Source organism: Accipiter gentilis, chromosome 22, assembly GCF_929443795.1.
Source record: "Accipiter gentilis chromosome 22, bAccGen1.1, whole genome shotgun sequence".
In the NCBI taxonomy this organism is placed as follows: Eukaryota; Metazoa; Chordata; class Aves; order Accipitriformes; family Accipitridae; genus Astur; species Astur gentilis.
The window spans coordinates 13819512-13842291 of NC_064901.1; the positions used below are offsets into that span (position 1 = coordinate 13819512).

General features: G+C 43.7%; 1 protein-coding gene across 1 annotated transcript; it reads left to right on the forward strand.

The window, feature by feature from the left end:
- Positions 1-4766: 4766 nt before the first annotated feature.
- On the forward strand, positions 4767-20087 carry THBS1 (thrombospondin 1). The gene is made up of 22 exons (XM_049825427.1): positions 4767-4944; positions 5128-5226; positions 5963-6540; positions 7094-7169; positions 7417-7613; positions 7798-7923; positions 9453-9546; positions 9880-10053; positions 10438-10614; positions 10931-11104; positions 11291-11418; positions 11540-11692; positions 12777-12995; positions 13571-13678; positions 14052-14211; positions 14606-14724; positions 14998-15232; positions 15596-15823; positions 15975-16246; positions 16697-16794; positions 16903-17042; positions 17729-20087. The coding sequence occupies exons 2-22, from the start codon at positions 5154-5156 to the stop codon at positions 17734-17736; spliced, it is 3537 nt and encodes a 1178-aa protein (XP_049681384.1). The 5' UTR covers positions 4767-4944; positions 5128-5153; the 3' UTR covers positions 17737-20087.
- Positions 20088-22780: the final 2693 nt, after the last annotated feature.

Sequence of the window (22780 nt, forward strand, 5' to 3'; positions counted from 1 at the left end):
CTTCTCATCAAACTAGAGTACCATTTGCCAACCCCAAAATCTGACTAACAGTAAACAAATGTGCTGGGCACCCATTATAATTCAGAAGAAATTCAGCTACAAATATCTCTGCTTATTAAGGTGTTAAGGCTGAGCTCAATAAGCTAGCTATCCACTAATCAGACCTTGCGATTTCCCACACATTTTTTGATATGGGAACAGGTCTGCATTTGATACAAGAACTTCAAAGACAAAAAATATCCAATCTAATTTGTGTACGCAGGCAGCTTACAGCTGTGGTTTGCATAGTGAGTATGCCTGCAAAGAAAGAACACTGATAAGCAGGGTATCCTTGTCAAGCACATATGCACCAACGTATTTTTTAACTGTAATTTATGTAGAGGGACTCTTTCACAGATATGACATAGATGTGCCAAACAATCGTGTTCTGGATTCCACCCCAGAAGGGAAGGGTCATGCCCTGCATTCAAATCTGCACCCCTCCAGCAGGTATCTATCTCCTCTGGGAGCTCACCGTTAGCTTCCTTACCGATAGCATAATAAATGCCAACAGAGCATATGCCACAGAAAGTTGTAAATGGTGAGATCCTTCTCATCTGACTTTAGCCATTAAAACTAAACTAGTTTGCTGTTTCTTTAGGAAACACAGAGCACCTCTAGGAGGGGATTCATATCATCCCAAAATGAATGAGATCTTCTGAAGACTCTATTTAACAGAGGAAGGACATAAGCAGCAAACCTAGACTGAAAGTCTACCTTTCAGCTAGTAGGCAAAATGAATTCCACCAAAAACAAGCCAAAAGAATTTTGTGCATCATAAAAACAGTAAGATCTTTGCTAAATTGTAAAATAATAATAATAAACAACCCAACTCTTTGTATCTTCAATGCTGTGCCACGAAGCTGATATTTTATATATTTACATGTTTATATTCATATACTTTATACCTTTATAAAAAGGTATATTGTATATTTTTAAAGCTTTCCTTCTATGTGACTGAAACATATCAGATGAACTGGTGTGAATTGTTTTAATACCATGCATTTCAGTATCATCATTCCAATGTACATTGTCTGTCCTATTACCCCTAAATTACAGTCTCAGCATAGGTTACTAAGATTCCTTTTTCTATTTATGTAACTTCAAATGAAAAAAAGTCTTTTTGTGTGCTAAGGGATAACATTATAAAGAGATTCTAGACAGAAGGTCTTATCCAGAGAAAAGTTCACTTCTATTATAGCAACTTTGTATTTCTTTGTGGTTTGCCCTAGAATCAAACCATTCTTGAAACCACACTGATTTGAGTCTTTTTTAAAAAAAATTTGCATATTGTTATCATAGCATATCTGCTGTTCTTCCTTATAGTTTACCATTATGCTTATGGATGTGAAACACTCTGTGATGTGATGTGATGTGATATGATATGATATGATATGATATGATAGCGCATTCTTCAGTTTTCTGCTGAGGAGGATACTGACTGCAAGAAGAGAGCAAAATAATCTCTACTAGTATAAAATGTGAACTATTACAGAGCTCAGACAAGTTGAAGATCCAGCTCTACATTTCCTCAGATTTTTTTCCAACATTGGCACTTCACAAATCATACTCTTATCAATACTTTGGTACCGCTCCTCACACTGAAAATTAATCTGTTCAAGTCAATAGAGTTTATAAAAACCTCTGACATTTTTCACTGAAGGCTTTATGCAGTAAGTAAAATTATTCTGTGTACAATAACTGCAAAAGTCCAAATTAATTCTGCATATATCACCAATTAAATGAAGGGTACTGAAAAAGAAATTAATTATTCAAATTCTAAGGGTAGCGTGAACATATTAACTAAGTCTGAGCCAACGACTACAATGAAGTGAGATTACATTTACACTCACAGGAGTGAAACCATTATCAATGTTCTCCCAAATACTTACTGTATATCCATTACTTTTTTCCAGCTACTTTTTTTTACAGTCTCAAATTAAGCAATACTAAGAAGCTTTGGACTTGTAAATATATTCTGCAATGAATATTCAAAGAAAATATAAAAGGACCCTGAACTCCAGAGAAAGTAAGGAAAAGGATGTGACTCCAGGATTCATGGCAAGAGAGTGAACAATGGCTTAATCACATAAAACATCCATGCACTCCCAAGACCTGGCTACCAGTTTTAACAGAGCTCACATTCTTGAACACATCCAAATGACAACACGTGAATTCCACTAAAAGTGTTTAAACAAGTCAGTCATCTCTTGCCTACTAGAGCAGAGCTAAGTGTCAAATTCCAGCATCAGCTATAAGGGTGTAAATTGGTATTAGCTCCACAGAAGTCAACAAAGCTAGGTTTACACACTGTGGTGAGAATTTGAATGTAGAAGTGTAGGATGGGCTGAAATTATGGGTCAGATTTTTACCTCAATCATTGTGGTGTACTTCTGGTGTAATCGGATAGTTCAAAGTTGAATTAGTGTTTTAAAGGCATTCTTTAAAATTTAAAGATGGGTCTGAATTACAAAATCTCACGATACCAGTCAAGGAATATTCTGACAAAAGATTACAGATTCATCCGCACACCTTTGGATGAAGTAAGAGATAAATTTTGGACATTATTTTTCATTTTGAAGGAGTCAGTTTCTGGCTGCCGGCCCCCATCTCCTCACTTAATGTAAAAACACTTTTGAGCTTCTCTCACTGCCTTTCTGATCTAACCTCAGCTTGACTTACTGCCACATGAAGAAAAGCTTGATCATAACACCCCAGGCTCCAAGACACAAGCTCACATGAGCAGCAGCCCCTTTGACTTCCATGAGACAATCCATCAGAGAAACTCACTGGTATATACAGGGGCTTAGTGGGCTGACCACTAAGAATTACAACTACCTGTCAGTTAACCCTGTCCAGGTAGGAGCAGTCAGTGCCTCTTTCTTGCTCTCTCCCTTGCTGATTTTTTTTTTTTCCCGGCAGGGCTCTCACCATCACCATCATCTCTCTTCTCTCACAGTTTTTTATCTCAAGACACTTGAGGTTTTTCTTCTATGAATCATTATGCAATAAAGAGGCCTACTTCAGATGGTATACTCTATCTCTTAAGTTAAAAGGGCAGGCAATCATTTTGGCTTTATCCTAATGTACACAATTCTGCAGCTATCTCATTCTTTGGGTCAAGAATTTCCGAAGGCATTTCCTGGGATAATCTGTAGAGCAGTAATGCCTCCTCATACATTAGCCAGTCTGATTGCCTGATGCGTTTTACACAGTTCAGTTCAGAGTCCAACTCAGTCACTGCTCAGGGCTGCCAAGCTCACTCCGATTTTCCCTCACCACACACGCAATCGCCTGACGGGATCCTTCTCGTTCACTGACACTCAGCTTTCCACAGAAGCACATGCCAAGCATACAAAGGCCGGGGAATGCAGAGGAATTAACCATTTTTGGAATTCGATTACTTCAGAGCTGTTTCACACACTCAAATCGCTTTCGGTCATACGGAGCACATACGACATGATGTAGCCAACCTGCCTTTTTAACCTTTAAAAGCTTTCCTCTTACCTGAAATCCGGATTACGTGAGAAATTCTTGGCTGAAGTAGCGTTAGTCATTTTGTTCATTAAACAAAGCCGCTACGGGAGATTCTCAGCTGCAGTACAGCGTTAGTCATTTCGTTCCTTAAGCGAAGTCGTTAACCTGGGGTCATTCCCATGCACTCTTCTCCAGTGGCAAGGAAGAAGCGGAGTGGGAAGGAGAAGGCGCCAGGCTCCCCCGTCCCTCCGGCCTGCCTTCCTGCCCCGCCATCGTTGCCCTCGCTTCCCCCACACGACCTGGCCCGCGTCCTTTCCAAGGGTGGGCAGAAAGAGCGAGCGAGAATTGACGTTTCCCCCCCCCTTCTGCGCACCCGGTGTCCCGTGTGCTGCGTATTGCGACCAGTGGGCAGGAAGAGAAGCTTCCCATTAAGCGAATTAAGTTAACGAAGTGAAGACCGCTTTCCTCGAGTGGCTCAAAACAGCCGCGGGTAGCGGCGCTCAGGCACACCTCTGCCCCACGGCCCAGCCGGGCCGCCGGCAGGCACCTGCGGCGGGCTGCGCCCCCTCAGGCGGCCCTCCTTCCCCTACGGCTGGCTGGCGGGCTCCGCCAGGCCGGGACACGCTCACCCCTCGCCGCGGGGCTGAGGGCAGTGCGAGCGGCCGGGACCCGAGGGGCCGGAGGGCAGGGACGGGACGGGACGGGACGGGACGGGACGGGACGCCGGGCGGGCAGCGGGACAGGCGAGCAGCGGCGGGGATCGGGTGCCGGACGCGGTTCACCACAGGTTCGGGGGGACGAGGGCCCCCGACGGCCTCGCCGCGGCTCCCCGCTGCTGGCGGAGAGGGCGACGGGGAGCCGGCGGCGTCGCGCCCGGCCGGCCCTGACGGACGAGAGCCGTACGAGCTCGCGGGGCGCCCCCAAGTGGCGCGGCCGAGCGCGACGCCTCCCGTCCGCTCCCCCGGCCGCCGGCGGCGGCGGCGGCGGCGGCGGCGGCGGCCGGGGGAGCGGCGGCGGCGGCAACGGGCCCGTCCCCGCCCCCCGGCCCCTGTGGAAAGTTGTCTCTGGCCGCGAGGCCACCGGGCTCCCGCCTCCCGCTTCCTGCCCCGCCGCCGCTGATTGGCCCGCCGCGCGCCGAGGAATGCGAGCCACCCTTTAAAGGCGCGCGCGGCGCCCGGCGCCCGCAGTGTCCCGGCAGCGCCGATCCCGCCGCCCGCCGCCGCCGCCGCCGTCGTCTCCTCCTCCTCCTCCTCCTCCTCCTCGCCCGGGACCCGCCGCTCCGCTCCCCCCGACGAGGCGCCGCTGTTCGCTCGCCCGCGCTCCCTCCCTCCCTAGCCGGGACAGTCGAGGGCTGCCCGAGGATACTGGTCGCCGGTCCCCGGAGGCGCGGGAGGCCGGAGCCGCCCGCCCGGATCGCTCTCCCCGGAGGTAAGTGCTGAAGCGGCTCCCGCCGCGCTCGCTGTCCCCTCCGAGGGCGGCGGCAGCGGCGGGCGGGGGGGGGGGGGGCACCTGCCCCGTCCCCGCAGCCTGCCCGCCTCCGGGGAGCCGCTGGGCGGTGGGTCCTGGGTGCGACGGCAGCGCGGTGACCTCCTTCCTTGTGCCTGCCCGCAGGCTGGTCCAGGGGCAAGACCTCTGCCATGGGGCCGACGGCTCTTCTCGTCCTCCTCCTCCTCCTCACGCTCGGCGTCTCGGAGGCCAGGCGCACGGCAGGTAAGAGCTGGACGGTGCTGGTACGCGGAGCCGTCAGGGAAGAGGTGGGAGGGGGGAACCGAAAACCCCACCACTTCTTGGTGTCTCTGCAGGCAGCTGAAATTGTGCTCGGGAGAGCAATGAACGGAAACTTTTTAGCCTGAGCATCAGCTAGTTGGGAACAGGAAACTTTCTCTGGTGTGGGAATTTCTGTAACCTTCAGGAACACAAACGCAGAGACTCCGGGACTTGAGCACGTGGCTTGTCCACCTCTGCACTGGGCAGAGGAGAGGGGGAACGTGATGTAGGGACTGCCTGAGGAAGGAATGGGGCAGTAGCTGCCGTCGTGGTGCTATAGAGAAGCTGCTATTGGGCTCGTTGTCAGCCAGCCAGACTAAGCGAGCTGACTTCGCTGCATCCTAGCATAGGAATACTGTAGGCTGGGCTTCTGCTGTCCGTTTCTCCTCTGCTAGAGTCTAACGAGGTGCCAGAACGGCTGCTACCTGTGTGTCAGTCAGCAGGTACCTGGCATTCCTGTGCCGACTGGCTCCTGTACAAGAACGCACATGCACTGCTGCGCAGCAGCTCCCCGCGGGACTGCCGTACCGTCAGAGCTACTGTCTGTGCTCTAGCGTGAGGTGCTGTACCTCGCACAATATGTGCCACGAGCCGCTGTGTTAAGCAATCCTGGGAGATATGGACCTACTCGGCCTCTTCTTGTCCCTTGCTCATGATGCTTGTTCTGATCCCTCTGCAGAGTCTAGGAGTGATGATAACAGCGTCTTCGATCTCTTTGAACTCATCGGCTTCATTCGGAAGGGAGCTGGGCGCCGGGCACCCGGGGTGCACCTGGTGAAGGGACCAGAATCCTCCAGCCCTGCTTACCGCATTGAAGATGCCAGTCGCATCCCTGCTGTCCCTGACTCCAGGTTTCAAGACTTACTAGATGCCATCCATGCTGAGAAGGGCTTCATCCTCCTGGCCACTCTCCGGCAAGCCAAGAAGAGTAGAGGCACGCTGCTGTCCGTGGAACAGAAAGATGGCTCTGGTCATGTCTTCAGTCTAGTATCAAATGGCAAGGCAGGCACCCTGGACCTGAGCCTTTCTGGTGATGGAAAGCAGCAGTTAGTGTCAGTAGAGGATGCCTTGCTAGCTACAGGACACTGGAAGAATATCACCCTGTTTGTGCAGGAGGACCGGGCTCAGCTGTATGTGGGGTGTGAGAAAATGGAGAATGCTGAACTGGACATCCCCATCCAGAACATCTTCACTAGGGACCTGGCCAGCAGTGCCAGGCTCCGTATTGCCAAAGGGGGAGTCAATGACAACTTCCAGGTAAGACTTCCACTTATGGTTTTGCCTAGTATATTCAGTTATTGGTCTTGAAGGTGCCTTAGCTACTTAACCAGCCTAAATAGCTACAAAGACTTGGCTAATAGGGAGAAAGGGTTCTACCGCTGACTAGTTTGTGTACACCTGATATGGACGACGTCTAAATCTACTAAACTTTAACAATGGAGTTTGAAGGGTGAAGCATTAGATTTGCAGGTATAGGACTTGCTGCAGCAATAAGAAAGCACTGAAGCTTCCAAACAGGTAGTTGGCGCTTCATTGCTCAGCTTCCTATATAAGATTCAGAAATTTGTGGGTTTTTTCCTTCCTGCCCGAAGAGTTGCCAGGTCCTTGTGGTCAAGGATGAGAATGCTAGGAAGCAGGGCTTGTTATCATTAAGGAGAATAAAGCAACATACTTCACTTTGCCATCTGTCTGTCATGAAATTACTCATAATGATCTTGCGTCACCTTCAGTGCCTACAGGCTCTCTCCACAGAAGTTGTACTTTCCCTTGCAGTCGCTGCAAGTAGCTGTAATTCTTCCTCTGCCCACAGGGACTGCTGCAGAATGTGCGGTTTGTGTTTGGAACCACTCTGGAAACTATCCTGAGGAACAAAGGCTGCTCCAGCTGTAAGTTTGCAATCTTCTGAATCCAATGACCTATTAAAAATAAGATTCCTCATTATGTTGGAAAGACAAGTTGAAACAGAACTCAGAAGTACACTGACATGCAAATCCATGTTGCATAAGAAATAAGATTATATTTCTGCAGGCACCCTAATGAACCTGGTGGCAGCTGTTTAGCAGGTGTTACCCCGGAATGATAAATGTACGTGGTAAAAAATGCATTTACCTTATGTGTGTCTTTGTCTCTTAGCCACTAGTGCGATCATTACTTTGGACAACCCCATCAATGGTTCCAGCCCAGCTATCCGCACTAATTATATTGGCCATAAAACAAAGGACATCCAAGCAGTCTGTGGTTTTTCCTGTGATGAGCTAACAAATATGTTTGTGGAACTGCAAGGGCTCCGGTCCATGGTTACAACACTTCAAGACAGAGTTCGCAAAGTGGTGAGTGTTGGTTAAATTCATGGTACCTTTCATTAACTGGCACTTAGTGAATGAATTGTAACCTGCCCTTTGAGAGCTTGGATAAACAGTAGTAACTTTACTCTATGACTTTTGTGGAAAAGGCTGTTTTCTGTATTAACTTCTAAATACCTTCTCTCTGCTTCACTTCCCTGCCTCCCCCAAGACTGAAGAAAATGAACTCATTGCCAAAGTGGTCCAGATCACTCCTGGAGTATGCATTCATAATGGAATCTTGCACAAAAATAAAGAGGAGTGGACTATTGACAGCTGCACTGAATGTACCTGCCAGGTAAGATTCCTCACATTCATAAATCCTCTGTATATAAATTCATGAGTTGAAATTAACAGCTATTTCTAAAATTACATTCTTTGTTAGAAAGTGAATCCTACACAGAACTGGGCATACTACAGTAGCCAGAGAATTATTCAGTTTATTTCATCCTACTAGATCCCTGGTATAAAGGCAGCTTTCATACAGTGTTACAACAGCAGTATTTTAGAAAATTATACAAAATGCCACTCTGATATAGCTGTTGACACACTTCTAGTTCCTTAATTTGGGGAATGCCTGTATTCTTCATGTAAGTCCATGAGTAAACTAAAAGTCAGCATCAATAGAACAAGTTGATAGTACCATCAGCTCTGCTCCCTGGAATGCTTTAGATCCACCTTCTGTCCTCACTGAACCTCCTGCTGGCTTAGTAGGGAAAGACATTCTAGTACTCAGTAAAGGCTCTTAAACTTACTTTTTTGTTTAATAAATGCTTCTAGCTGTGTCCTATTAGCTGTTACAGATTATATGGAACAGCAATCCCTTCCAGATTTCAGTTTAGCTGTTTAAACCCCAGGATCCCCTTGCAAGATATTTATGGTTTGCGTTCCGCTTCTGCGGAATGTTGTAAAAGCACACTAAAACATAGTTTCAGAGTTTAAAGAAACTCTTTGCTTGCTCCCTTTAACTGTAAGTATACCTTAGCAAAAGCATCTTGGAGTACCAGTCTACCAAAAAGTGGGTTAACTTGCCTGCCACAGTTTAGAATTGAGAGGTTGAGTATTTGTACATGTGCAATCCAAGGCACCTCAAGTTCTGCATCTGCTTCAATAGGCCTCTACATCTTTTGTCTTGTAGTCAGCAAATGATACTGTGACTTCTGCATTTGCCTCTTTCCTACCAACCCTCTTACTCAATGTTGGCTGTAATTGCCTTAATGTAGTCATTTGCCTGGGGAGATTAAAATAGTAATCATGAGAGCATTCTTCTGACCAAGCTGCTACCTTCAAGAAGTGAAACTACAGGCTGCTCTTTAGCTCTCATTGAGATTGGAGGTGGGTGTCCTTACCCTGCCCACTTGGCTTAAAGATCAAAGAACTCTAAGTATAAGTTATAGATTTCATGGTTCTTGAGCAGAGTCCACTAAACTCATTTTATCTTTACCATATAATCAGCTTAAATCCATATTAACTGAAAAGAAAGTTGGCTTCTCGTTCTTATTTCATTCCCTTGAAGTCTGACCTTACACTTGAGTATCACGTGATAGTCTCTTACTCTAGCCAGCATCTTGGTAGCTACTCTTGATCAACCTCTGCAAAACCAAAATACTTCTGCTCTTGGCTGAAAAATAATGGGTGAGATTGGGAACGAGATGAAGTTTGACTAAAAATACCAGTGTTGCATTAGCTCTAAACACAAGGGTCTCTGCTTTAGATGTGCTATTGAGTCCTTTAAGTGCTGCAGAAAAGATCTCTTTATCACTTAATCAGACTCCAGACGTTGTTTATATTCAACCTGCTTATTGCAGTTCTCTCAATTCTTTATAGAACTCTGCCACTATATGCCGGAAAGTGTCCTGTCCTCTCATGCCTTGTTCCAATGCCACTGTGCCTGATGGCGAGTGCTGCCCCCGGTGCTGGCGTAAGTACTTAATACCTTCACACTTCTATAGTAGTTGGCTTCATCTAGCTAGACACATGCTGCTCTTAAGTATACTGCAACTGGATATAACCTTGCACCACTGGAGTAAGGTTAGCGTGATGCCTCTTTGACGTTAATCACTTAAGCAATGCATGTGAGCACTGAAATGTTTGAGTTCATGGTCTTTATCTTGTACAAGAAAGGAAGACGCATGTGGCTTTTGAGGACAGTTGTGTCCTCTTTTTGTGGAGAGATGGGTGGAAGAATAGACTATGGAAAAACACATACCTGGAGTCTTATTCAGAGCTGTAACAGAGCTGTATCCCTCCGCAGCTAGCGACTATGCAGATGATGGATGGTCTCCTTGGTCTGAATGGACTTCATGTTCTGTGACCTGTGGGAATGGCATTCAGCAGAGAGGGCGATCCTGTGACAGTCTCAATAACCGCTGCGAAGGGTCTTCTGTACAGACTCGGACTTGCCACCTTCAGGAGTGTGATAAGAGATGTAAGTACTTAATCTGCTCACACTGGTAATAAGACAGGCTGCTTTTATTGGCTTAATGTTAACAGCAAAGATTACCATGTAGCATTGTCACTGGTGATGGACCATTGGCTTCTAGCTTTAAGGACTTAAATTCAATGGGTAAAGGGAGCAGGTAGTTAATGCAGCAAATAAGCATGTTTGGGCACTGCTCCCAGGACAAAACTTGAGGCCAGATTAGTTATGCAATGTCTCTAGTGACAAAACAACTTGATCTGGGACGGTGCCGAGGCTATCCAATATATATGGAGTCTTTGGTACAGTTCTGGTACTGGCTACGTCCTAGGTGTTGTGCGGCTGAAGTCTGTTCTTCAGAAACTATTAACAACAGACATCTCCCTCTTGTAGTTAAACAGGATGGTGGCTGGAGTCACTGGTCACCATGGTCATCATGTTCTGTCACTTGTGGCACGGGCATCATCACAAGAATTCGTCTCTGCAACTCCCCAGTACCACAGCTGAATGGCAAACCTTGTGAGGGTGAGGCAAGAGAAAACAAATCCTGCCAGAAAGATCCTTGCCCAAGTAAGTGTGTCCAGATAGTAACTACTGTTCAGTAGCTTAAAAATGAACTTCCTGAGTAGATTGCTATATAATCTAGTTCTAGTAATCTTCTCTCTTTAAGTTTAGAGGTGGGCTAGGTAAAACCTCACAGGTTAGTTTCAGATGAAACCAAGCTGTTTAGATGAAAGTAAATTGTTTTCTATGGCTCTTCCATGGAGTCCATTAATTCTGTCACTGATAGCTGAAGTGCTGTCACTATAAAAGTAATTGTCCTTAGTCAGGTAGAAACTAGGTGTACCACTGAATTTAAAGCTACACGTCTTCTGTCTCCCTTTAGTTAATGGCAACTGGGGACCGTGGTCTCCATGGGATGCTTGCACAGTGACATGTGGAGGAGGACTTCAAAAACGTAGTCGTCTCTGCAATAATCCTGAGCCTCAGTATGGTGGGAAGACTTGCGTAGGTGAAGCTAGAGGGACTCAGGTCTGCAACAAACAGGACTGTCCAATTGGTGAGTATCCATTTTCCCATAAACTTCTGAAGGTTGTGGACAGTACTGAAAATACTGATTAAAAAATTTGACATAAGTCTGTAAAACACAAGTGCTAGAGTTTTAAACCAGCATATCAGCCAAATACAGCATTGCAGCAGCATGGGAAGTGTCCCTCATCTTAACACTTTCTCATTTGTTTCTCAGATGGGTGTCTGTCTAATCCCTGCTTTGCGGGGACTACATGTACCAGCTCCCCTGATGGTTCCTGGAAGTGTGGTGCCTGTCCTGCTGGCTACCATGGTGATGGCGTCCACTGCCAAGACATTGATGAGGTAAGAAGACTAGAGTTTGCTCCTTGAAAATGGAGTGAAAGAAAATGGGAAGGAAGGATAAAATCCTGCTGTTTTTATAATGCTAATTATTGTTCTTCTCTATCTCAAACTTGTCTTTCAGTGCAAAGAGGTTCCTGATGCTTGCTTTGTCTTCAATGGAGTGCACAGGTGTGAGAATACTGAACCTGGGTACAACTGTCTGCCTTGTCCACCACGTTTCACTGGGACACAGCCATTTGGTCGCAGTGTTGAGGATGCCACGGCTAACAAACAGGTATTGTCAACTTGAGAACTGTTCTGGGTTATGAAATCTCACAAAGTTTGTAAACAACAGAAAGCAGCTATGCATTTCAGGGAAGAAGGACTTGGTACATTTAATAAAATGCCATCCTCTGTGAACAGAGAAGGATTAAGCAGTTTCTACTGAAGTTCAAAATGACTTTCAAAAATTGGTGTCCTCAGCCATGCAGGGTTCAGATGTTATACATAACTTTAGGAGAGTAATTTAGTGAGTATTCATTCATGCCAATGGCATCCTGGCCTGTATCAGAAATAGTGTGGCCAGCAGGAGCAGGGAGGTGATTGCTCCCCTGTACTCAGCACTGGTGAGGCCACACCCGGAGTACTGTGTTCAGTTTTGGGCGTCTCACTGCAGGAAAGACATTGAGGTGCTGGAGCGTGTCCAGAGAAGGGCAACCAAGTTGGTGAGGGGCCTGGAGCACAAGTCTTACGAGAAGCGGCTGAGGGAGCTGGGGCTGTTTAGTCTGGTGAAAAGGAGGCTGAGGGCAAGCCTTATCGCTCTACAACTATATGAAAGGGGGGTTGTAGTGAGGTGGGTGCTGGTTTCTTCTGTCAGGTGGCTGGAGATAGGACAAGAGGAAATGGCCTCAAGTTGCAGCAAGGGAGATTTAGATTGGATCTTAGGGAAAACTTCTTTACTGGGAGGGTTGTCAGACATTGGAACAGGCTGCCCAGGAGAGTGGTTGAGTCACCATCCCTGGAGGTATTCAAAAAGCGCATAGACAAGGTACTCCAGAACACGGTTTAGTGGGCATGGATGATGGTTGGACTCGATCTTGAAGGTCTCTTCCAACCTAAATGATTCTATGAATACGTGCCTTGGAGATATTAGTGCTTGGTTCTATTTGAAAATAAATAAGGTTTGAACAAAAAAAAGATTAGCGCTAAAACTGCTACTGGAGTTGGAGTGGAAGAAAGTAATGTATAAAGCTTTTTTCTGATTGAAGGATAGCTGATCATAACGAGCATGCATTCTCCATGTTTTATTTGAATCTCTGGGGAAAAATGAGGGATAAAAAGATGTTTCCAGTGGATTTAATTTCTGTGTCGTCTTCTAGGTCTGCAAGCCACGTAATCCATGCACAGATGGAACACATGACTGCAACAAGAATGCCAAATGCAATTACCTTGGCCACTTCAGTGACCCCATGTATCGCTGTGAATGTAAACCAGGCTATGCTGGCAATGGCATAATCTGTGGAGAAGATACTGACTTGGATGGGTGGCCAAATGAGAACCTTGTTTGTGTTGCCAATGCCACTTACCACTGTAAAAAGGTAAGTTTATGATGTTTTCCCATCTACTGTTATAACAGCCTGCCTGTCTGAGAAATAAACAAAATATGTTAGGTGTGAGGTATAAAGTAAATCTCTAGTTAGAGCTATTAAACTATCCTCTCTGCAAATAAAACTGGTAAAATACCCCTCTATGTAAGGGTACTATTGTCAAGGTATTGCTAGGAGGCTCTTGTTGGTTTAGATATTCCTGCAATATGGGGAAAAAATGAAGCCTGACACAATTATAAAAGCTTGTTATAAATGTTCTAGGAAGACTCTAGTTTAGGCTATACCTATATCAGCTTTGCTCTGACAGGTATCTGTCTCCAAGGGAAGAAAAAGAGGGCGAGATTCTCAAAAGCAGCTAAATCCTTGTTTTAAAAATTATTTGAACTATGGCTTTCTAAGACTTATCCTCACAGTAGCAACTAGCTAAAATAAAGAGAATTACAGTTAAGATAACACCTACTTGACTGAGGTATTATGATTTTGCCTAATGATTAGCTCTTATGTGCTAAAATCCCTATTGTAGTCATGCCAGGAGTAAACACATCTGTGTACTTTCTCCTTTCTAGGATAACTGCCCTAATCTGCCCAACTCAGGGCAGGAAGACTATGATAAGGATGGGATTGGTGATGCCTGTGACAACGATGATGATGATGACAGTATTCCTGATGACCGGGTAAGACAACACAAAAGAACAGCCTTTGAGAATGTAGCTTTCCCATTCCCCTTCCTAAGGCTGGGGTTTAGCTTCTGACCTTAATCTTGAGAGGACCATAGGATATTGCTGGCACTGACAGCTATCCTAGAAACCTTTAGAGATCCATAACTATGGAGACAAACTTTCTGCAGCTGGCTGAGCTTTGGAAGTGAATCTTCATTTTTATTCAGCCATTCCTACACTCATGCAAGGGTGTTTTGAGATAGAAGCATTGCAGTTTTAACTGTTTCCCTGCCTTTCATTTCTCCTTTTGTATAGCAGTACAAATATAAGCAGAATCTGGTTAAAGCTTTAATTTGACTCTTTAAACCTTGACTTCTTGCTCTTGCAGGACAACTGTCCATTCATCTACAACCCACAGCAGTATGACTATGACAGGGATGATGTTGGTGACCGCTGTGATAACTGCCCTTACAATCACAACCCTGATCAAACTGACACTGACAACAATGGAGAAGGAGATGCATGTGCAGTGGATATTGATGGAGATGGTAAGTGGCCTCTAATCACTCCTTTAGATGATTTTCTACTCACAGATTGATCAAAGGTACCAAATGTACCACTGATTTCCTACCACCATTTATCCCTGAACACACAAAAGTTCTCTGGTGGTTTCAGGACATAAAGACTACTGAAGTAAGTTATGGCTAAGGGAAACTTGCCTTGAAATATGTATATTTTAGCACAGTTAGATTCTAACTCTACTCTTGCAGGCAGTAGGAACAGAAGTGTGTGGCAGAGCTAGTGATGAGTCAAGTTTCAAAGCTTTCAAATGCTGCTCAAAATGCTTTAAAAATATATCAAGAAGTGTGCAGTGGCTTTATGTAGTTCTCTGCAGCATTTAGATGTCTGACTTACATGAATGCACTCTCCTTAATTTTGCAGGGGTCCTTAATGAAATGGACAACTGCCAATATGTCTACAATGTAGACCAGAGGGATACAGACTTGGATGGTGTTGGAGATCAGTGTGATAACTGTCCACTGGAACACAACCCTGACCAGGTAGGGGATTTGCACTATTTATACAGAAGACTGCTATTCTAAACAAATAGTGTTGTGTACTGTAGAAATTATTTGAACAACAAGTTACAGCTTAAATTTGACTTGTCACAAATCATTCTTATTAATCTGTCAAATGGTGCCTTTATCAAATAACATGCCCTCACAGTTCAAACAGCTGCTAGGTATTTTCTGAAAAGTAACTCTAGTGACAATCTGTGAGACTACTGCATGTACTTGTCTCCTAAACATTTCTTTATTTTTTCCCTTTCTTAGGAAGACACTGATTCTGACCGCATAGGTGATCAGTGTGACAACAACCAGGACATAGATGAAGATGGCCATCAAAATAATCTTGATAACTGCCCCTATGTGCCCAATGCCAATCAAGCTGACCATGACAAGGATGGAAAAGGTGATGCCTGTGACCATGATGATGACAATGATGGTATCCCTGATGACAAAGATAACTGCAGATTGGTTGCCAACCCTGACCAAGCTGATTCTGATGGTAAGATAGCCAAAACCATAGTAACACTTTAAGAGTATCTTCCAACAGATTGATGCTATATTTTTTCACACTATTTAAGGTTGGGCAAAACTTCCAAGTAACAAAAAGATAGAATGTCTGTACTGCTGTTATATGCTCCTCAGGAGTAAGAAGCAATGTAAAAATGACCATGTATCCAAATTAGGAATAAGTTGCTATCAAACTGGAGGGAAAGGGCATTTACACAGTAGCTGTTGTTGCTTCTATAGTGTGTTGGCCACCTGGGCAATTAGAGATCTGCAATTAAGATTTCAACGCCAAGTTGCAAGACTTGGAAGCAAACAACAATGGTCATATAATGGTAAAATGACTTGTGACCTGCAGGTGATGGACGTGGAGATGCTTGCAAAGATGACTTTGACCAAGACAGTGTGCCAGACATTGACGATATCTGCCCTGAAAATGTGGACATTAGTGAGACTGATTTCCGAAGATTTCAGATGATTCCCCTGGATCCCAAAGGAACATCCCAAAATGATCCAAACTGGGTTGTTCGTCATCAGGGTAAAGAACTGGTTCAGACAGTCAACTGTGATCCTGGCCTTGCAGTTGGTAAGGGGAAAATTTTAACTCTTGGCAGGCATTACACTGTTTGTTTGGTGGGGTTTTTTAGGGGGAGGGAGAACTTCAGAAACTATTAAGGAGTTGTTTAAGAACTGCAGAAGAGCAGTGCCTAAAACTTTCTTCTTTAATGCCCCCATAGGTTTTGATGAATTCAATGCTGTGGACTTCAGTGGCACCTTCTTCATCAATACAGAAAGGGATGATGATTATGCAGGCTTTGTATTTGGCTACCAATCTAGCAGTCGTTTCTATGTTGTCATGTGGAAGCAGATCACCCAGTCTTACTGGGACTCCACACCAACCAAAGCTCAAGGCTACTCGGGTCTCTCCATCAAAGTTGTGAATTCCACCACTGGTCCGGGAGAACACCTTCGTAATGCTCTGTGGCACACAGGAAACACTCCTGGCCAGGTAAGAGTGGTGCTTTAATAACCTACTCTTCTGCACTGTAAGGCAGGCTGTTCTTCCAACAAGTTAGACGCAGGGTGTCTGTATGTGCTGATCAGAATGGCATAGCATTCTTGACAAAGACCAATCAATAATCTTGTAATTATCCCCAATCATGCAAAACATTGTAAAAAAAAAAAAAAAAAAAAAAAAATAAATTAACAGGACTGTATGCTGCAGATGGGCTTTCCAGCAGCAGTGAATCAATTGTTTCTGGAATTGTGGAGTAGTTTCCTATTAACATATTTAAAAGTAAATTTAAATGCAGTTGATTTCAAATGAACCCATTACAGAGCCTAATGACTGACTTTAAGCCTTTACTAGTCATAATGATGATCATCAAGGCACCTTCATGTCAAAATAATGGCTATGTTATCTCAGGCCTTTGGTTAATAAAAAAATATTCTTTTGTAGGTGAGAACTTTGTGGCATGACCCTCGTCACATAGGCTGGAAAGATTTCACTGCATACAGATGGCGCCTCAGCCATAGACCAAAGACTGGTTACATCAGGTAAGCATCATCCTCTTCTCAAGTAATTATCACAAGGAAAGCAGATGACTGTAAAGATGAACATAACAGCAGCTTGTCATAGATGATTGACCTGTTGCCTCTTTGTAGGGTTGTAATGTATGAAGGGAAGAAAATCATGGCAGACTCAGGACCGATCTATGACAAAACCTATGCTGGTGGTCGGCTAGGATTATTTGTCTTCTCTCAAGAAATGGTGTTCTTCTCTGATCTTAAATATGAATGCAGAGGTAAGGAAGACATTGTATTTAAGAGATCCTATATAAATGAATTGGTTCAGGAAAGCTGCTCCCAAGTAAAACAGAATGGATCAAGAAATAAGAGCTACAAGGGAAAGATCACCCATGGATCTTTCATGACTTGATCTAAAGTGAGTTCTGCAGGCAAAAACAGGGCATCTTCTGGATGAGCTCCTTACAGTTGCAAGTTTAAATGTAAAAACTCTAAGTATATTTCTATCCTGTTATTTCAAAGTATCAGAAATCCATGTTAAGTTCCAGATATGAAATATATCTCAAATCTCCTTTTAAAATGCTGACTAGAATGAATACAGCTGAGAAAGTCCAAGGTGAAAATGCAAAATATTGATTTTAGCAAGCAAGAGTAGTGTCTAACACGTAAAAAACCTGATTTGCTTAAAAGCAAGCAAAGTAGGTTGTCCATATATTGCACTCTTGCAGTTCAGTGGAGATAAGTGAATATGACTAGTTCCAGGTGCCCTAGTCATCTTAAATTGTGACTTCATTACGTAATGGTTACATAGACTAGATTCTGAAGTGTAACTCAAGAAAGCACGTAAGCACTTTCAGTTTTCTCTAACAATATGTTCTTTACAAATGTCTCTAAGGATTAATGTCTTAGATGTAATCAAGCATAATACACAAATATTTAAATACCTTATTTTTCTCTTTCACAGATCCGTAATCACAAGGTTATTGGATCCAGAGACTATTTAAAAATGCTGGTATTGCACCTTCTGAAATGTTTAGCCTTATGAATCCTGGGACCATTATATTATTCCTTCCTTTCTTCTTTCTGCATAAATGTGGACTCAAAACACATGATCTGCCTCAAGAGAATGCTTTTGAGAGAATGAAAGTGAGAATATACTTGGTATCTGACCTCTGCTGAAGTGGAAGGAAACAAATGTGTCTTGCAAATGAGAATTGTCTTCACTGAACAAGCACACTTCTTTCAGTAGGAAAGACATTTGTTTGCTGTTTATCACAGTGCAGTGTCACTTGCCTCTAACTGGAGGTCCCATGGAGTAGCATTTTGTAAAAAGAACATCTTTGGATGTGCTGTGGACTACTTAAACTGAAGACCTTTCATTGTGTGGGGAAAAAGGGGTTTTGGGTGGGAGGGTGAACTCCAAGTCTTCTTTTCTTTATAGGGGAGAGGAATTTTTTTAATGAGGGCTGTGCTACCTTGGTTTACATCCACTTAGCTTGGAGAAATGACCGTCATTTAATGTCATATCTTTCAGAGGAAAACACAGCCTTTTTATTCTATTTGTGGAGAGCTAGATCAGCTGCTCTATTACACAGGACAAAACAGATATTCTAAAGCTGATTTCCATGGTGGGAAGGGGAAAGCAGATAAAAACTGGCACACTGGATCACACCAGCTTTGGGAGAACTGGGTTTTACAATTAGATTCTGTTTTTTCCTGATTAGATGCAGATCTTTCTTACCTTTAAATGTTTTCTTTCAGATATGGTGCCAGAAAGCACCGCCATCTCAGCTAGCACTGTGCTGTCCTTCAGGAAACCAGCATGTGCTTTACCTTTTATGGTTAAAAAGGCACAAAAATAATAGTAATGAAAACATTCCTTTTCTACATGCCAGAGATGCTTTAAACCCCCCACTTGTTTGGAGGGAAGGGGAAGGGGCCTGTAGATATAAATACTGAAATTGCAAAATATTTATTTTTACCTATCCTTGATGTTATAATGACTGAGAGATTATTGATTAAAACAACAAGAAATGCGTCAAGACTATCCACCTAATCATTGTTACAAGTCTTCACGACTGTAAGATTGTAAATACAGATTATTTATTAACTCTGTTCTATATTGAAACTAGAGGGGGTTTAGCTGAGAAAAAAAAATCTTGTCTGGAACAGATAGTGGTGATGTATTTGTTACAAAGAGCAATTTTCCCATAATGGCTTTGAGGCACAGGGAAAAGTGGCAGGGTGAGGAATGGGATGTTTGTTTTTCTCCGTCTGAGCTCAATGTTGGCTTTTCCTTTCTTTGTGCAAGGCAGTTGGTAGCCTGGCAGGCAACTGTTGTGCTAAAACTCAAGTCCCTTTAGCTGGTAGTGGTTCCTGTGCTAGAGATGAGGGAATGCCATTTACCATCTTAGTGGTTATTTAGTGCTGGGAAATGGCTGCAGTGCTTTAGCACTGGTCAGTGGGCCTGACACAAAACTAGAGTACTTGCCCTAAGGAGATGGCAGAGAGAGGCACAATGGCCACAGTCAGTAACCATTCCAACTGGCTATTAGTGCCGCTGCACACCGATTCCTGTAGCTAGTGATGTGCAGCTACAACAGAAGGAATCCTTCACGGACTAGACAGAATTTCAGGATGCTCCTTGCAAAAGAGGGAGAGGGCTTGGTGTACATTAAAAGACTGTTTTCCCCAACAGAAGGAGCAGCATCCTTATACCTATCATCTTTCCTTGTCTTTTCAAAAAAGAAGAAATGAACACAGTGAAAGTTTTACGTACAAATATTACCTCATTGTTGTGTGACTGAGAAAAAACCTTTGGATTAAGCAGAGTTCAAATGTCTAACAAACTTTAAAGCTACTGTAGTACTAAAAAGTTAATGCTGTACATAGTCAAAATTTCTCTGCAGAAAATGTATTCCCAGTAAGGAAATGGCATTGGAAAAAAAAATGTCAAATACAATTTCTAATGTTGTGTTATATTTTTCCTGTCATCTTGTATACCATTGCTTGTATTTTTATAAATTATTTTTCTCATTGCCATTGTAATAGTTAATCACATAATTGTGTAGATACGCTATTTAAATAATTTATCATGAAATGCTACCTGTAGAGTTAGTATTTCTATTTTTATAAAATGTTTGCACACTGAACTGAAAATTTTTTTTGCTTCCCTCCTCCCAATGTTTTTGCTAGCATAATTTTCTAAGAACATGCTTTTTTGTAAACATTTTTAACCATTTTCCATTTTAAAGTTGTCTAAGTTGTACAATAAAGCTTGTTACATACAAAGAACAATAAACCAACAAAGACATTTATATTTACACCTTTGTGCTCTAGTTTTATTTGTGTTTTGTAATACTTCTGTCAATGACAGATATGTTACGTCAAATTAGGCTTCAAAACAAGACAGCTCTACAGTCTTTACATTAAAACTATGCCGAGATGATGCACCTGACCTTTCACCCCAGGTATAACAGCTTGTCCACCTGAAGGCACTTCAGCAGTTAGGTAGCATGGACAGCTGGCAAATTTGATTCTGAAGGCTTCACTGAAGACTTCTGTGAGTGTAGACACAGCCATGCTGCCCTTGATGCAGCCAGAAGGCAAAACACTCTTTGAGGGATTTCAATCATCCCTAGCCAGGCCTACCCCCTATTTCTTTCTTTCATGTGAAAAGAAGAGCATGATGGTTATCTGCAGGGCCAGATGAATATCTGTTAATATCTGCTAGTGTGATCAAAAAGCTGATGTGTGTTGTAGTTTAACTCCAGCGGGCAACTAAGCCCCACACAGCTGCTCACTTACTCCCCCTCGAGAGAGGGGAGAGAATGAGAAAAGTGAGAAAACGGGTGGGTTGAGATAAGGACAGTTTAATAGGTAAAGCAAGAGCCACACATGCAAGCAAAGCAAAACAAGGAATTCATTCACCACTTCCCATCGGCAGGCAGGTGTTCAGCCGTCTCCAGGAAAGCAGGGCTCTATCACGCATAATGGTTACTTCAGAAGACAAACGGCATCCTTCTGAATGTCCCCCCCTTCCTTCTTCTTCCCCCAGCTTTATATGCTGTGAATGATGTCATATGGTCTGGAATACCCCTTGGGTCAGCCGGGGTCAGCTGTCCCGGCTGTGTCCCCTCCCAACTCCTTGTGCACCCCCAGCCTGCTCGCTGGTGGGCTGGGGTGAGGAGCAGAAAAGGCCTTGGCTACCGGTAAGCACTGCTCAGCAGTAACGAAAACATCCCTGTGTTATCAACACTGTTTTCAGCACAAATCCAAAACATAGCCCCATACCAGCTACTATGAAGAAAATTAACTCTACCTCAGCCAAAACCAGCACAACATGGCACTGTCTCAACTGCTGGAGCATGCTGCTAAAAATAAGAGCAGTTAAGACTAGTTGCTTGGTCTTACAGCAGCAGTTTGTCTCATGAGCCCTTTAGCAAAGCCAGGTGCTATATCAGGAGTGCTAGATATCCACGAGAAGTATATTTAGGGTGTCCTGCAGGTATACAAAATTAATCTTTATATCTCCTTTTCCTGAAGATGAAGAGTCCTGTTCTATGAAGTTCTTTTTCCTATTTTTCTGCACTAAACTTTTGAGGACAGTCCTCTATATTTTATTTTATTGCACTTAGAACAAGGAGAAAAAAGACAAAGAACTCCTGACCTGTTGCTTCCAAAATATGAGTGGCTGCTGAACTTCTTGTCTGCTTCAATTCTCTGGAGAGAGACGTGGTAGTCTCTTGTGGGAGCGCGCTGTCAGTGTAACCTGTCTGATCTTATCCAGGCCTGCTGTACCAAACGCCCTGTGGTTCTGGTCTCGAACTCTCTTCTTGCCTCCCAGGAGCACCAAGAACAGCGAGAACTACAAAAAACAAAGAAAGTTCCCACCTGGAGAAATCTCCTTATTGTACTTGCAGGAAGAATGAGATACTCCAGATTTAGAAAGTCAATCAGTTATATGAACAGATATATCTATATATGGATATATGTAGGTCTTATCAGAAGTTTAAAAAAGAACTGCTGCTGAGGTGGGGGAAGACAGCCTTAGCAGCCCATTCCAATGACCTTGTCTGAGCCCAAGCCAAACTTTCACACTAATTTATTGCATGCATTTGTGTAGTTTATATCAGTGTATTATCTGAATCGGGGATGATACATGCCTTAGAATAATAATGGCAAGCCATATGCCTTGTGTTAAACCGTAGGTTAAGTCCACCCACTTGTTGCTTGAGGAGTGTGAATACAGTAGGACAGAAGAAAAGGCTATAGCTGAGGTAAGTTAGGCCTGTGCTTGCCCAAAGAAACAACCGTCAAAGAAAAACTAAACAGGAAGAGCACGGAAAATGGCCACACTTCACCGGGCAAAAACTCCGCAGTGAAGCCTGTGGGAAATATGCTGTTCCCAGCTCCCTGGAGACTCATCAGTTGGCATACCAACCACGTAAGCATACCAACTAATGCATGCCACTTCTAGTGTTATTGGATACTCGGCCAACCTGTTTGCATAAATAATCTTTGAGTTTCATGCTATTGCAGAGAGACCAATATTTTCTCACCATAGCACAGTCTTCTCAGAGCCCATGCAAATACAGTACCTTAAGTTTTCAACTGGTCATCTGCATCAAACCTATGTTCAAGAGGTGTAGTAGTTTAACCTGAAGATATTGATAACCTATGGAGATAAAGACTGAGATAACCGTAGCAAGATCTGCATCTTAATGACAACAGTGCACTTTTTACTGATACTGCCATGATTTTGTAGTGAAGTCCATAGTATGGCAATTGGCTGATTTTCAACATAAATTCATTTTGGAAAGGATTGCTAAGATTATAGAAGAGAGCATCTTAATATACTCACAAGGAGAGTTCTAGCTCTTATTTCTCATCTTTTCCAAGAGAGAAAGAACAGGTGCACAAAGGTGTATGAATATTTAAGTGGAGTTACGACAAGAGGAAGAGAACTCATTAGAGAAAAGTGTTAGGCAAGCAAAAGCCTTGAAGATAAAATCTT

Excerpts from the sequence above, each read along its gene's own strand:
- THBS1 (XM_049825427.1), top strand. The coding sequence starts at position 5,154 with ATGGGGCCGACGGCTCTTCTCGTCCTCCTCCTCCTCCTCACGCTCGGC. Across the intron at positions 11,419-11,539 it reads ACTGCCAAGACATTGATGAG|TGCAAAGAGGTTCCTGATGC; the intron begins GTAAGAAGACTA and ends CTTGTCTTTCAG. Across the intron at positions 16,247-16,696 it reads CAGGAAACACTCCTGGCCAG|GTGAGAACTTTGTGGCATGA; the intron begins GTAAGAGTGGTG and ends ATTCTTTTGTAG.